This window comes from Macaca thibetana, chromosome 12 (genome assembly GCF_024542745.1).
Source record: "Macaca thibetana thibetana isolate TM-01 chromosome 12, ASM2454274v1, whole genome shotgun sequence".
NCBI lineage: Eukaryota > Metazoa > Chordata > Mammalia > Primates > Cercopithecidae > Macaca > Macaca thibetana.
Window position 1 is genome coordinate 6,380,678 of NC_065589.1, and position 15,169 is coordinate 6,395,846.

General features: G+C 48.1%; 1 protein-coding gene across 1 annotated transcript in view; it reads left to right on the forward strand.

The window, feature by feature from the left end:
* Nucleotides 1-15,169, forward strand: part of ASB18 (ankyrin repeat and SOCS box containing 18) — a 74,521-nt gene that overhangs the window by 15,397 nt on the left and 43,955 nt on the right. Inside the window, 2 exon segments of the mRNA XM_050751691.1 lie at nt 7,300-7,422; nt 10,664-10,931. Of these exon segments, the coding sequence (XP_050607648.1) occupies nt 7,300-7,422; nt 10,664-10,931 (391 nt within the window).

The following is a 15,169-nucleotide window of genomic DNA, read 5'->3' on the forward strand; positions in this document are numbered from 1 at the left end:
CTTTGAATGTTTTCAAATAATTTGCTGCATTTATGCCATCTAAATTCAGGTATAAATATCAATGCATCAAAACAACCAACAACATCTGAACCTGAAAACAAGAGAAGTAAACTTCTAGTGCCCCAAACAGGGAACCCATAGCAGTGAGTCGCTGTTTCAGCCACGCGATTCTCAAGGATAACAGATTCCTATGGGCTTGGGGTTTGAACGCTGCCTTGCGGCATTGATTGACTCAGCCTGTTGCTCTGATCTGTTGAGACCTTTTGGAATCTTGGCTGTGTCACGCTCCATGCCACCCATCTGATCGCTAACTTTCCACATATGCATTCATATCACGATATGTATCACACAGAATGGAGGTAAGTCCAGGGATAAAAGCCATTCCACACCGCATTGAAAGGGTCACAGATTCCACGCCTGCCTTTCACAGCAATGGTTCTCAAACTTGGCTGCATGGTAGAAGTTCCTGGGGACTCTTTTTTTTTGTTTTGGAGACAGAGTCTTGCTCTGTTGCCCAGGCTGGAGTACAGTGGCATGATCTCAGCTCACCACAACCTCTGCCTCCTGGGCTCAAGTGATTCTCCTGCCTCAGCCTCCCAAGTAGCTGGGACTACAGGCACATGCCACCTTGCCTGGCCAATGTTTGTATTTTTAGCAGAGACAGGGTTTCACTATGTTGGCCAGGCTGATCTCAAACTCCTGACTTCAGGTGATCCACCTGCCTCAGCCTCCCAAAGTGCTGGGATTACAGGCGTGAGCCACCACGCCCAGCCACCGGGGGACTTTTTAACAGTTCTGATGCCCAGGCTGCACCTCTAGCCCATTATGCCTGAAACTCCCAGGTGGGCTCCAGGCATCGTGTTTTTTAAAGTTCCCCAGGTGATTCATTTTTGCAGCCAAGGTTTGAACCACTGCTGTCAAGGCATCGTGTGCATTATTTCTCCAGTTTGCATTATTTAGCCAAAGTTTCCTAAAGAAAGACTCACACTGCTTCCATCTCCTCCAAGAGACTGTCATGAAACTGGCATTGCAGGTTGTTGTCTATACCCCCTCCGCATATTTATGATAACCCTGTCACAGAAGAAAATTCTAGTCCACCCCGACGTGTTCCTAGTGACTCACGGAGCTCCAGGTGATTCCACTCCGTTTTCTAAATGCTCCCAGACCATCTTTTTCATAATCCGTGTAGGGATCTTGCCCAGGTCTAATGTCAAGATCATCAGTCTGAGCAATCCAAAGTCTCTTTCCATTTGAAAACTAAACCTCTAGACTTCTGGTCCTTTTTTTGTTTTATCACAGTTCCTCAAAGACTTTGACAATTGTTCAGCAACTTCATACACAAATTCACTCTTGAAAGAAGTTGAATTTGTATATGTGCTAAAGTTGGCAAAGAAGATAAAACCTGAGTTGTATCTTGAGGCTATGTATTGGCTTTGACTAAGCGGAGAAGGGTGAGGACCAAAAAAATAATGAGATTAAAATGACCTGACCCAAGCAAGCTATAGATAATGTGAAGGCGGCAGGCAACAAAGACCACAGTCGAGAGCACTAGGTCAGAAAACAGTGTTATTCACGCCACTACAGGGCATCGTTCAGCTGCTGGGAAAGAAAGCTAAAGAACTTCTGTCTGCTGGAGTCCTCCGCTCCTTGCTTTCTCCTGTTTGATCCTTGCAGGCAGGGGTATTATTAGGTTTTTTGCCTTCAAAACCTCAAACCTTAAGACTCACCCTAAAACATAAAAAAGATTAAATAAATGCTTATTGAATGAATGAATGAAAATGAATGAATGAATGGGTTGGTTTTCAGGTTTGTTTGTTTTAATGCAATCATCAACATGTGGCTATTATTGTTCTTTAAAAAAAAAAGACAGCTCTCTGCCATGCTTATGAAGTCATCTGCATGTCCTACTTATGAACTAATGCTATCTACCATGAGCTATTTTTAAAGCTCTCAAAAAAAAAAAAAAAAAGTCTGTTTCTTGACTACGATGCCTTACCTACTGAAATCAAGCTTGGATATTTAGGGAGCTGTTGATAAATAACACTGGAAAGCTAAATTTAGCATCTGGTGCAGTGTGGAATGGCTTTTATCCCTGGACTTACCTCCAGTGTCCCACCCCTTTTAAAAATAACCAATGACAAGCTATATCAGGCATCAGAAAATTTGCTAGTTTAAAGTGAAACACAGGTTCAAGTTGGATCAGATTATAGCTGTGCATGAGTAAGTCCTTCAGAAATGTATCTAATCCCGAACAATCAGTCCGAGAAAAACTAAAATGGCAAAATGGCTATGCTTAGAGAAAGGAAAGACCCCGAGAGCTTCATATTGCGGGGAAATGAATAGTGCAACTACGGAATACATAACTGAAGGGGAAGGAGATGAGCCCGAAGCCCATCATGTTGTTCTGGTGGACATTTGAGAAGGGACGTGGTCTCCACTGTGTTACTGTTGGTCATTTTATGCATGCAAACGCATTTGATCTCCAATGAAGGTTCTAAGTTCCTAACAAATACGGTCCATTTCTTCTTTACTGATACATTTTCCACTGCCCCAGCAGAGTCCTACGTACACAGTGGGCTCTTTGAAAAAAAATCTCTGCTGTTCCCATTGATAACATTGATGCTGCTTTTGCTACTGATGATGTGGATAAGGGAGATAAACTTTAAAAACATGTGAAACAAGGTTTTAAAGAGTTCTCAGGGAGCATACGGTAGCCAAGATTTTTTTTTTTTTTTTTTTTTTTGAGACGGAGTCTCACTCTGTCACCCAAGCTGCAGTGCAGTGGCATTATCTCGGCCCACTGCAACCTATGCCTCCTAGGCATACATTATACTCCTTTTGTATTTTTAGCAGAGACAGGGTTTCACCATGTTGGCCAGGCTGGTCTTGAACTCCTGACCTCAAGTGATCCACCCGCCAAAGTGCTGGGATCATAGGCATGACCTACTGTGCCAGACCAGGTCTTCTTACAAAACCTGGTAAGGATCTCTACAGGTGGGAGAAGATGGGCTGTGCAGTGAGGTCCACAGATCTGAGGTAAGTCCCCACACTGAGCACCCAAGATCTGCCCCAGGCCAGCGGAGCGTCCACGTTACTATGGTGTTCTTCCCTAAGGGCGAAAGGCAACAGATGGCCAAGAATAAGAGCAAGAACCACTGAGGAATTTTAACATTGAGCAAATTTCAAAGAGTCCAGTCCATTCGCTCTCTCCCTTATTGACACTGAAGACGTTCTCTGTGTGGAACACCATGCAGGGCATGGAGAACTTCCCAGAGAGGAAGAGACAGCCCCCACTGTCCTCCAAAAAGCTCATGGTGAAGTGGGACACAGACAAGGAACCAGCAGTAATAGTTAGAGTGCCCAGTGCCACAGTCAGGAGGCAAGGACAGACATCAGGACTGGTCTTGGAGGTCAAGGGAGGCTAAGCTGTGTTGGAGGATGAATGAGGCTGGCCAGGCAAGGAGGGGAAAATAAGAACCGCAGGCAGAAGGAACAGCCTGCACAGACACCTGCAGAGAGGAAGGCGCTATCCAGGGACTGCAGATCCCTATGCTAAGGTGTGGCGTGCTCCAGGGACAACAGTGAGGGCAAGGTAGGAAGCCCTTGTACTCACGGGAAGGTGCTTGGGCACAGCTTTGTCAGGACTGAGAAACCTTGAGAAAGGTAACTGAATCTGTGAGTCCCAGTTTCATCACCTGCAAATGACCTCAAGGGTAACCACCTGCAGGGATACATCTGACACAGTCTCTAACACAGAGCACTAGCCCCCGAGGGCAGCTGGCCCTGACCCCCCAAGAGCTAAGCCCAGTGGGCCCTTCTGTAGCCTCAGAACTGAGTCTTTGCCCAGAGGTCAGATAAACATGGTAAAAAAATAAACTCACGACCCGCATGGCAACCAACTGGGGTCGTGGCCAAGTCTCCCCCGACACCCAGCTGAGGTTGACTCTCACCCGTGTGAGCTCCTCAGCTTTCATGGCACAGCCCCTGTCTCTGAACCCCGCTGCATCATAGATGTCCAAACGTGGCCTCGTCCCTCCCCACCCAGCACCCTGCAGCCCTCCTCTGTAGAAGAGAGGTGGGTTTTATCATTTGGGTGAACCTCCAGGCCTGGGGTCAGTCTGTGCACATAAACTCATGCTTGTAACAAGGGTCAGAACAAGGGTTCTACAACAAGGGTCAAGACACCTCTATATCAAACCATAAATGTGTGTGATTTCTACTCCACCCTTTGCTGCAACCTCTTGTAAGGAAAATCAAAGGTCTCCCTTTGCTGGGCACCCCTTAGTTACAAAAGATCTTGGTGAAAGGGGCAACCCAAAGGCCAGGTTACTCTTCCAAATAAAGAGCCCACACAGAAAGCCTGCTCTGATTGGACACTCAGAGGTCGGGGGGCACTTAACGAGAGGTAGGGGGAGTCACAGGGCAGCCTTTGTGTTCAGAGAAGAATGAGAGAGAAGAAACTAGCATAAGAGGAAGCTTAGGAAGCTCGACTGTGACCAAGGATGCGCAGCCCAGTGAGCTGTATTCCTTTATTTCGCATCTCTTTTCCTGTTGCTTCTCTGCTGTTGCTTCCTGCAACACCATGTGGGGATGGGATCCCATGGGTCCCCAGGTCTAACACTGGCCATGAGCAAATGGGGGCTCATGCTAATGCCCACCTCCCTGGGCGAGGGTCTGCTTAGCTCTCCCGGGCACATACTCCACTGCCCTTCTCTCTGCTCATCCAGGCAAAGCTCTCTTGACCCTTTCACCTCCCTCCAGCCTCTGCTCACATAGTTTGTATTGTAACTCATGTGCACAAGCCAAAGAACTCTGTCGCTCACCATCATTGGCCCATTCCAACCTCCTAGTGGGGAAAAACAAGAATGGTTGAAAGAAAGAAAGAAAAACAGGCCAGGCACGGTGGCTCACACCTGTAATCCCAGCACTTTGGGAGACCAAAGTAGGCAGATCACCTGAGGTCAGGAATTTGAGACCAGCCTAGCTAACAAGGTGAAACCCTGTCTCTACTAAAAATAAAAAAATTAGCTGGGTGTGGGGGTGAGAATCTGTAATCCCAGCTACTCAGGAGGCTGAAGCAAGAGAATCACTTGAACCCTGGAGGCAGAGGTTGCAGTGAGCAGAGATCACACTGCTGCACTCCAGCCTGAGTTACAGAGCAAGACTCTGTCTCAAAAAAAAAAAAAAAAAGAAGGAAGGAAGGAAGTGCATATGATTTATATTACAAGAAAAAAAATGAGCTTATTTAATTTTTTGACAATAAAATAAAGCCCTGAACCAAACCTTAGTAAATAACTCATAAGTTACTAATCAAGAACTGTTACCATTCATTCGAAAAAAAAAAATGTGGCATTTCTCATCTTCAGCAAGGGACACACATTTGGGGATCAGTTATCCATCCCTGAAAGAAACTCACAGGTACCAGCACCCCTGATCATGTCTTTGGGAACCCCCTATCTGTCCCATGGAGCCTCCTAACACCCAGGGACACTTATCTGGAACTTGGTCATTTGCAGTGTCCAGTGGGGCCTCCCTCACACATCCTCAGGCTGGCCACAACCCTTGGAACACACATCTGCTCATTACTGGTCTGGCAACAGAGAACATGGATGGGATAAAAAGCAAAAAGACACCCTTCAAACCAAGAAAGAGAAGTCTCACTTATTTCAGGTAGTAATTACTTTTTTTTGAGACAGGGTCTCACTTCACTGCCCAGGCTGGAGTACAGTGGCACAATCATGGTTCCTTGTAGCCTCGAGTTCTAGTGATCCTCCCCACCTCACCCTCCCAAATAGCTGGGACCACAGGTGCACATCACCATGCCCAGCTAATTTTTTTTTTTTTCTTTTTGGAGAGATGGGGTGACTCTTGCTCTCTTGCCTGGTCTCAAACTCCTGGACTCAATCAATTCTCCCATCTCGACCTCCCAAAGTGCTGGGGATTGGCCAGACACGGTGCCTCATGCCTGTAATCTCAGCACTTTGGGAGACCGAGGTGGGCGGGTCACTTGAGATCAAGAGTTCGAGACGAGCCTGGTCAACATGGTGAAACCCCATCTCTACAAAAAATAATAATAATAATAATAAATTACCTGGCGGTGGCAGCACATGCTTGTAGTCTCAGCTACACAGGAGGTTGAGGTAGGAGAATCACTTGAACCCAGGAGGTGGAGGGTTGCCGTGAGTATCATGAAACATTCTTCTTCTTTTGATTTTTCCCAACTATTTATAAATGTAGAAACCATTCATAGCACCCAAACCATACAAGAGCTGGGAGTGGAGAGCGCCGACTAGTGACAGCAGACAGACCCTTTCAGCCCTATCACCCTGCGAGTAGGTCCTGCTACGTGGCACCGCCTTCACTTGGAGAGAGACTAAATCCTGGGCAGCCAAGAGCCCTCTCTGGAAAGTGGCTCCTGACAGTGCTGACCCAGTTCTGAGTAGGTCCTACCTGATGAACTGGAAGCCAGCAGAGTGGTGTGGGGGACAGAGGACGGACTCTTGAGACAGACGCACGTGAGTTCCAATCACAGCATAGCTGCTAGCTTGCCAAGAGGCCGTGGTCATGCTATTTCCTTCATGTGGTTGTTATTGGGAGTAAATAAATAAATATGGTAATACTTAAAAAGCAACTGGTATACAATGGGTGCTTCATAAATATTTGTTTCTTTCCTCTGAGCTTAAGACTTTTATTTCCAGATTCTAAATATAGTACTTTAAAAAAAAATCTGAGAAGATATTACTTATTTGCTAAGTATTCTGGTCACTGACATCATATTTATAAGTGAGTCTCTTACTCCACATAAACAGGTAAATTCAATGCTATTTAAGACTGGGGAATCATCTGCCCAACAGCAGGATAAACAAGTCCATCACAATTAAATGTGTGCTGGGAGTCTGCCCTCAGTGCATGGAGAGTAGATTTGGAGCTATCCAGATGTGTTCTGTCTCCGGAATTAGCATCTATATCATCACAAAGGGGGTGGCTCAGCACTGCAACATCCCAGTGCTCACATGCCCCTGGTCATATCAAGTAACCATTATCACATCAGAGCCCACAGGAGTTATAAATACACCACCATCGAGCCCCAACTGGATGACAATTGAGTAATGACAATAGAAATAGCTCACACTCCATAAGACCATCTTTCCCGTTCCTGAACTGAAATCGACGGTATTGTAATGGAGAGACAGCCAGAGCCAGAGAGAGGAAAACTTCAAATCTTTCAAAAGACAGAGAAGGAGCCGCAAGCTAGAGCAGGGTCTCCAGTGCTGGAATATCACACTGCCCTGGTCGCAGGGGACCTGGAGCATCTGAAGCCCCTCATGGACCAGTTCTTCCAGGATGCCAATGTGGTGTTTGAGATCAATAAGGATGAGATGGAATGGCAGGTGAAATCTCCAGCCACGTTTGGACTGTCAGGTACCCTTGTTCTTTAAAGCTCAGTCATTTATTTTTAAGGGGCTACTAATACTCTCCTGGAATGTAAGGCTCCCGCGTGTAGACTGGGCACAGTGGCACTGGGTTTAACCTATACAAGAAAAGGACATCTGACGAAGTTTGCTCTGCAGTAGTTTTAAAGTGTAGGTTTTAAGTGATGGCCTATAAGAGATCCAACTGGAAAGGCAAAGCAGCGATTGGCGGGAATGCCTGTCTGATGACGCTGTGTGTGCCTCGTCTTTACAAAGGAACATTGGTTTGGGTGCAGAGCTGCCTGTGCCTGCATCTGGTAGCCAGGGAGGTGGGCGCTGAAGAAGGAAAGTCTCTCCTTCAATTCCGCCTGGAGCAGCCTCTGGCACACAGCTCTGTGTGAGGTTCTTCTATGAATCTGCAAATGTCACAGCTACAGCAGGGTGACCGGGGCACAGCCAGCACCAGTAGAGGAAGGACCCCAGGGCTCTCTGTAGATCCTCCTCCTGGAATCTAGGGAATCCCAAGAATGGGGAAGGAAAGGGGAAGAAACCAGAGGTCCTGACTTCGTACATGTCTGCCGGTGCTCTTGCTGCCTGAACATGGTGACTGTGCGCTGGGCAGACAAGCAGACCTCCCAAGTGGAGAGAGGTCCCCTCCTCCCCCTGCCTACTCAGGATGTGCAGACGCTTGCTGACCACCATGCTGCATCCAGGCCTTTCTCGGCTGGCACTGCTTTGGGCACCCCACCTGCCACCGGATCAGATGCAACATATTTACCAGGAAGGTTCATGCGTTGGAATCTACAGCAGCTCTCCCAGACCATGGGATTTGAGAATCTGAGGTCAGTGGCCGGTGGCCAGTGTCCCATGTCCCTGATTCTTAAGCTCCGGCAGGCAAAGAATGAGGAAGGTTGGCTTCCAAAGAACTGACACAGTTCTGTTTATACCTCACATGGGAGAAGAGAATAAACTCAAAACACTGTCAGTGGGCCAAGCAGCTTCTGCCAATCAGTGAGGCAGTGGGGGCTGTGAGAAAGGCAAATGGCAGTTCCTGTCGGGGCTGCATGTCCCAGCCGAGTCCTTCTGGGCCTCCTCTCCCTCACCTATCCCAGGCCAAAAATACCAACTGTAGCCCTGGACATACACACACACAAATGTCACCGTTTCAAATAGATAGTCATGTTCACCCATCATTTGCACATTCTGTATCCAAAATCAGGTTCCTCTTTCCCTCCTGAGTCTTCCTACCCCTAAGTTCTGCTGCTGTCCTGTGGCACACCTGGACAACAGGACGCCGGGGCACGCCCACAGTGAAGGGATGTGGGCTGATATGCAGGAAACGGCAGCCACCACGTGAGTAGTGGCTCCAGGCCTCCGCACAGGCTGGGAAGAGAGGGAGGCAAGCTCAGGCTGCCTGGATTCCAGTCTCCTTCAGCACAGCCACCTGACTGCCCGGCAGCAGATCCAGCAGCAGAAACGACCAGACCCTGTTTGAAAACAGTGGCCCCACGTGCTCTCCCATGAAAAGACTTCCCGGTGGCCAATTCCAGCTCCCCTGGTGGGGAATTGAGCACACGGAGCAGGTCCCCAGTGGCCACCACCTCAGTGCCCCTCCGTGATGGAATGCCGGCCCATCCAGCCCGCAGTCATAGAGAGCACTGACATGGGTGAGCTGATGCTTAGAGGGACGCACAACATGCAGAGAAGCCTTAATCCATGTCCCTCCTGGTGGCAGAACTGGGACCAGAGGGCAGGAGTTACAGAAAGCGGATTCAGGCTTCCTGACTGCATCACCAAGGACATGGAGACGGTGCTAGCCCATACTGTGGCTGAGCTAGATCCCCACCTACGGCTTCTTCCCATCAGTCCCTAGGAAGACTCAGGAATCCAGAGGGGGTTTACTGACCTGCTAGGGTCAGGTGGGGCTGGGTTGGGGACTTAGCATTCCCCAGAGAAGGCAGTAAATAGTTTTCATCTCTCAAAAAAACGAATCGAATCAAAAAACCAAGAGCTGGCGCCTGCAGGAATGTAGGTTATTGTTACCACCGGGATAACAGTGTAGATAGAGTACATCCATCACCCCCTCCAGATCGGACCTGGTCTTCACCGGGAAGGGCAGCTCAAACCCATGCAGGTCCACGTTCCCGGGGCCTCTGGCCACCACCATTCCACGCCAGTCCCACAGCTCCCCCTTCCCCCACCGAGTGCGCAACAAGCTCCAGGCTGGGCCTTGGGGACTCGGGGCGGCTGGAACTGGCACCACATGCAGGTAGGTAATTAATGAATGGGCTTTCAAGGCTGCTCAGCATGGGTCCCAGGAAGGAGGTGGCCTGTGAAAAGGGTCTCCTCTGCGGCTCATTACAGCCACGGTATCGATTCTTCCATCATTTCAGAAGGCCTTCCTGCCATGTGAAATCCTGCCCCTTGATGTGTATTCACCAGGGACTACGTCCCGCATTTCCACGAGCGCTCCTGGCCGCTAACAACCTTCCACGGGCTTTTTGAAAGTGCCAAAGTTTTCAGAGAAGTAAAAATGTGTAGCACCTGCTCCATTCATCCCTCAAGAAAGAGCAACCCTATACACACACACACACACACCCCTAAAAAGCGCAAAGAAACAAACCAGAATTGTGCTGAATGTGGACCGCCACATCAAAGCGTGCTTCTAAAAACTCAGCCACTTGCAAGAGAGCTAAACTTTCTCTGAGTCCTTTTCTTGAACAACCTTGGTGATGTGTGGGTCAGTTTGTTTTGTGCGTTGTCTCTTCTTAATGACAAAGGGACAAGTTTGGGGCTCAGCTAAGGGAGTACTGGATTCGGGAAAATTCCACAACCCACTTTCCTCTTTCAAGCTGCCCTAACTCAGGGCCTGGAACGTGTGGATTCCTCACTTAAATTCGCCTACCGTGCACCTTGCTTGGACAGCTTTTAACTGACCCCATTTCCCAGTCACCCCCGTATTTGGCAAAACCCTCTTGCTTCTCAATACCTGGCGCCCCATCTCTCTGGCTCCGTTTTAGCCTTCAATCTCTCCTTCGTATTTCTTCCTCTGTCTCCGCCTGTCTCTTCCCAGTGTGTCTCTCTGCTCTCTGTCTCTGTGTGCCTCTCTGATTCTATGCTCTTCTCCCTACATGCCCACCTGGTACCTACCTTTAAGAGACGCTTCACCCTCTTTCCGCCTTAATGAACACCGCCCACCACCACCACCACTAACCTCTCCCTGACCTTACATTCCACCTCCCTCCCCGCAGGCCTCTGGACCCTGGAATACAAGCGCGAGCTCACCACGCCCCTGTGCATCGCCGCGGCCCACGGCCACGCCGCCTGCGTGCGATACCTGCTCGGCCGCGGCGCAGACCCCGACGCCAGCCCCGGCGGCCGCGGCGCCCTGCACGAGGCCTGCCTCGGGGGCCACACCGCCTGCGCCCGCCTGCTGCTGCAGCACCGCGCCGACCCCGACCTGCTCAGCGCAGAGGGCCTGGCGCCTCTGCACCTCTGCCGCACGGTCGCCTCGCTCGGGTAAGGACCTCAGGTCAGGCCCGCGGCGCCCGCCCCACCCCAAGACCAGGCCACTCCCCCAGGCCCCCGACCCCGCCTCCGCCTCCGTCCCAGCCCCCGCCTCCGGACCCAGACCCTGCACCCTTGACTCTGTACACTGGATCCCCAGGGCCGCATCCGCCCCGTCCCTACCCTGGCCCCTGCTTCGGGACCCAGAGCCAAGACCCCTGACCCGGGACCCCAGACCCGGCACCTCCCGGCCCTCGTCCCGCGCCCCGGCCCCCGCGGGTTTAATTAGCGCTTGATTGCGAGCGCGCGCGGGAGGCGCCACGCCGAGGTAATGAGCGCGGTGATCACGGCCCAGCCGCCGGCGCCGGGGATGCTAAAAGGCCACTGGCGGGGTTGGAGGCTGAAAAATTAGGGTTTTTAATGATAATTTTATGCAGAATAATTGTCACAGTGTGACATAAATGGTTAGCTCCTCGGGCGGGGCTTCCAGGCCCGCTCGGAAACGGAGCTGTGCCGGCCTCTAGGGAGGCCCAGCGGCCGCGCAGCCAGTTCGCGCCCGGGCGCGGGGTCTGGGGGTCCCACAGCCCCCGTCCCTGGAGAGCGCCCTCCCAGCGGGTGCTCCGGGGCTCGGAGAAGAAGCGGGGCCACGTGTCTTTGTACGGGACTCGTGGTGGGGTTTCTCGGCTTGCATTGTGTCATCTTGACATTTCTGTTAGTCAGAATGCTCCAGCCCCTGCCCTTGGAGTTGTCATTGTGTGACCTTCTGTCTCTAGGGGAAGAGTAAGGAAAGTCGCCCACGTTTAGCGCTGGGAACCCGTGCGGCTCTCAGAAACCGCGTCGCCCTTGCTGCTTCTCCACCGACTGTCAAAGCTGCTGGATGTCCTGCCCAGCAGGGGCAGCAATGCAGGCAGGCGGGGCTACTGGGCACTCAGGGACCCAGCCAGGGGACCCACCTAAGAAAGGTCACCTGAGTTCAGAGGGGGGACTCAGAGGGCCACGTGGACCCCCGCCAGTCTTGTGAATGAGGAAGGAAACAAGGTTCTAGCAATGCTCTTTAAAAGCAGCTTTACCGAAGTGTGATTGACATTCAGGAAGCCGCACGTGTTTAAGGCGTACAATTTGATAAATTCCTCAGATTATACACTCGTGCAACACCCCACAGTCCGTGGAGGGCAGATATTTATCATTGTCCCTGTGGCCTCGCGGTGCCCACGGTTCTCCCTCCCACTGGCCCCTTCCTTATTCTCCATCCCTAGCGTCTGCTTTTTATTACTTGGCTTAGTCTGAATTTTCTAGAATTTTGTATAAATGGAATCTGCAGTCTTTTATCTGGCTTCTCTCGCTCGACATAATTATTTTGAGATTCATCTATGTTGCTGTGTGTATCCATAGTTCATTCCTTTTATTCCTGGGTAGTGGTCCGTGGTATGGATGAACCACAGTATGCTCATCCATTCATATGTTGGGAAACATTTGATTGTTTCCAGTCTGGGTCTTTTACAAAGTTATCATGCACATTTGTGTGCCAGCCTTTGAATGGGCATATGCTTTTATGTCTTTTGAATAAATACCTAGGATTGGAATGGCTAGGTCACATGATATGATTAAGAACATAACTGTTAGGCTAGGTGCGATGGCTCATGCCAGTAATTTCCACACTTTGGGAGGCCGAGATAGGCAGATCACTTGAGTTCAGGAGTTCGAGACCAGCCTGGGCAACACAGCAAAACCCCGTCTCTACAAAAAATACAAAAATTAGTCAGGCATGTTGGCATGCACCTGTAATCCCAGCTACTCAGGGGACTGAGGTGGGAGGATCGCTTGAGCACAGGAGTAAGCCCTGTTCACGCCACTGCACTCCAGCCTGGGTGACAGAGTTGAGACCCTGTCTCAAAAAATAATAATAATAATAACTAAGAAATGGCCCAACTAGTTTGCAAAGTTGTACCATTTTACATCCCCACCAGCGATGTCTGCATGTTCCAGTTGCTTCATGGTCTCACCAATACGTGGTATGGTCAGGCCTTAACTGTACACATTCTAACAGGTGTGTAGACATATCTTATTATAGTTTTGGTTTTCATTTCCCTGGTAACTAGTGATGTTGAGCATTGTTTCATGAACTTACTTGCCATCCACATACAGTCATCTGTGGCTTAACAATGGGATACATTCTCAGAAATGTGTTGTTTCATCATTATGTAAACATCATAGAGTATATTTACACAAACCAGGATGGCATAGCCCACTGCCCCCCTTGGCTATATGGTTTAGCCTCTAGCTCCCAGGCTGCAAAACTGGACAGCATGCTACTGTACTGAATACTGTAGGGAACTTGTAACACAATAGGAAGTATTTGTGTATCTAAACATAGAAAAGGTACAGTATAATCTTATGGGACCACTATTGTATATGTGGTCTGTTGTTGACTAAAACCATTGTTATAAGGTACATGACTGTATCTTCTTTGATAAAGCGTCTGTTCAAATTTTTTGCCCATTTTTTAAATTGGGTTTTTTGTTTTCTTATTTAATTTTGAGGTTTCTTGGGATATTCTATATATGAATCTCTTGTGAGATATGTGATTGATAGGTATTACCTGCCAGTCTCTGGCTTAGATTTTATTCTCTTAGCAATGTGTTTTGAAGAACAGAAGTTCTTAATTTTTATGGAGTCCAGTTTATCCATTTTTTCTCTTTTAAGGATTATGTTGGGTTATGGTATCTAAAAAAAATTTTGCCTAACCCAAGGTCACACAGATTTTCTCTTATATTTTCTTCTAGAAATTTCATAACTTTACATTTTACATTTAAGTCTGTGATCCATTTTGAGTTCATTTCTGAATATGATGTGAAGTATGGATTGAAGCTTTTGATTTATTTATTTATTTTTGCATGTAGATATCTGACAGTTCCAGCAGTTAGTCGAAAATAAGTATTTGTGCATCTAAACCCTTCCTTTCTCCACCAAACGGTCTTTGCACCTTTGTCAAAAATGAATGGACTATATATGCATGAGTTTATTTCTGAGCTGTCTTGTCACGCATGTGCAAAACAGGGCAAGGTCTGACTGGTTCACCTGGTGAAGACGTGAGGAGCCCCTTTATTACATAAACAGTGAAAGGAAGAGTAGCCAGTGGTGTTGGCTCCTCACGGTCTTTATCCCACACACCAAAAAGGATAACACCTAGACAAAAGGGGCTGGATAACGTCAACGCAAGTTGAAGAATACCCCATTTCTGAGCAGCCATGCCTAGCTCTGAACTGAGAGGTTCATAGCCTGTATCTCTATTCTGAAGGGGCTGAAGCAGGAAGCTCCCTGCCTCCTCAGGATCCAGAAGGCATTGAGAAACCGTCTTATAGCAGCCTCCTAGGGGACATAGCCAGGCGAGGGGGCAAGGGCCTTATAGCAACTCCTTACAAGCATCCAACCCAGGAGTATCCAGGTGTTCTGCCGAGACGTAGATTCAGTACTGGTTTGCTTTGTGGCCTATGTGGATATGTGCAGGGTCACCAGGGTGCCACGGCAGAGCCATCCCCCTTCATCTCTATTCTGTTTCATTGCTCTATTTGCCTATTTTAACACCAATACTATACTGTCTTGAATACTGTAACTTTATAATACATTTTGAAGTCAGGTAGTGTAAGTTTTCAACCATTGTTCTTCTTTCTCAAAGTTGTTTTGGCTATTCTAACTCCTTTGCATTTCCAGATGAATTTTAGATTCAGTTCATCCATTTCTACAACATAGCCTGCTGGGTTATGTTGTCCAAATCTATAAATCAATTTGGAGAAAAATAAAAATAAAAATATTAAGGCTTTCAAATCATGCACACTATATACTCCTCCATTTATTTATTTCTTCCTTAATTTTTCTCAGCTGTGTTTGATAGTTTTTTAAGGTACAGGGTTTGCATATATTTTGTAAGATTTATCCCTAATTATTTCATTTTTGATGCTGTTGTCAACTGTATATTTAAATTTCCATTTCTGATTGTGTGTAGCTACTATATAAAATTTATAATAATTTATTTTTGCATATTGACCTTGTATCCTATAACCCTTCTAAACTCACTGTTCTAGTAGAATTCCACAGGATTTCTTGTAAGCAATCATGTCATCTATAAATAAATATGATTTTACTTCTTCTACAATCTAGATGCCTTTTATTACTTTTCCTTGTTTTATTGCACTGACTAGAACCTTCAGTGCGCTGCTGAATAAAAGTGGTGAGAGCAGACAATTTTTCTT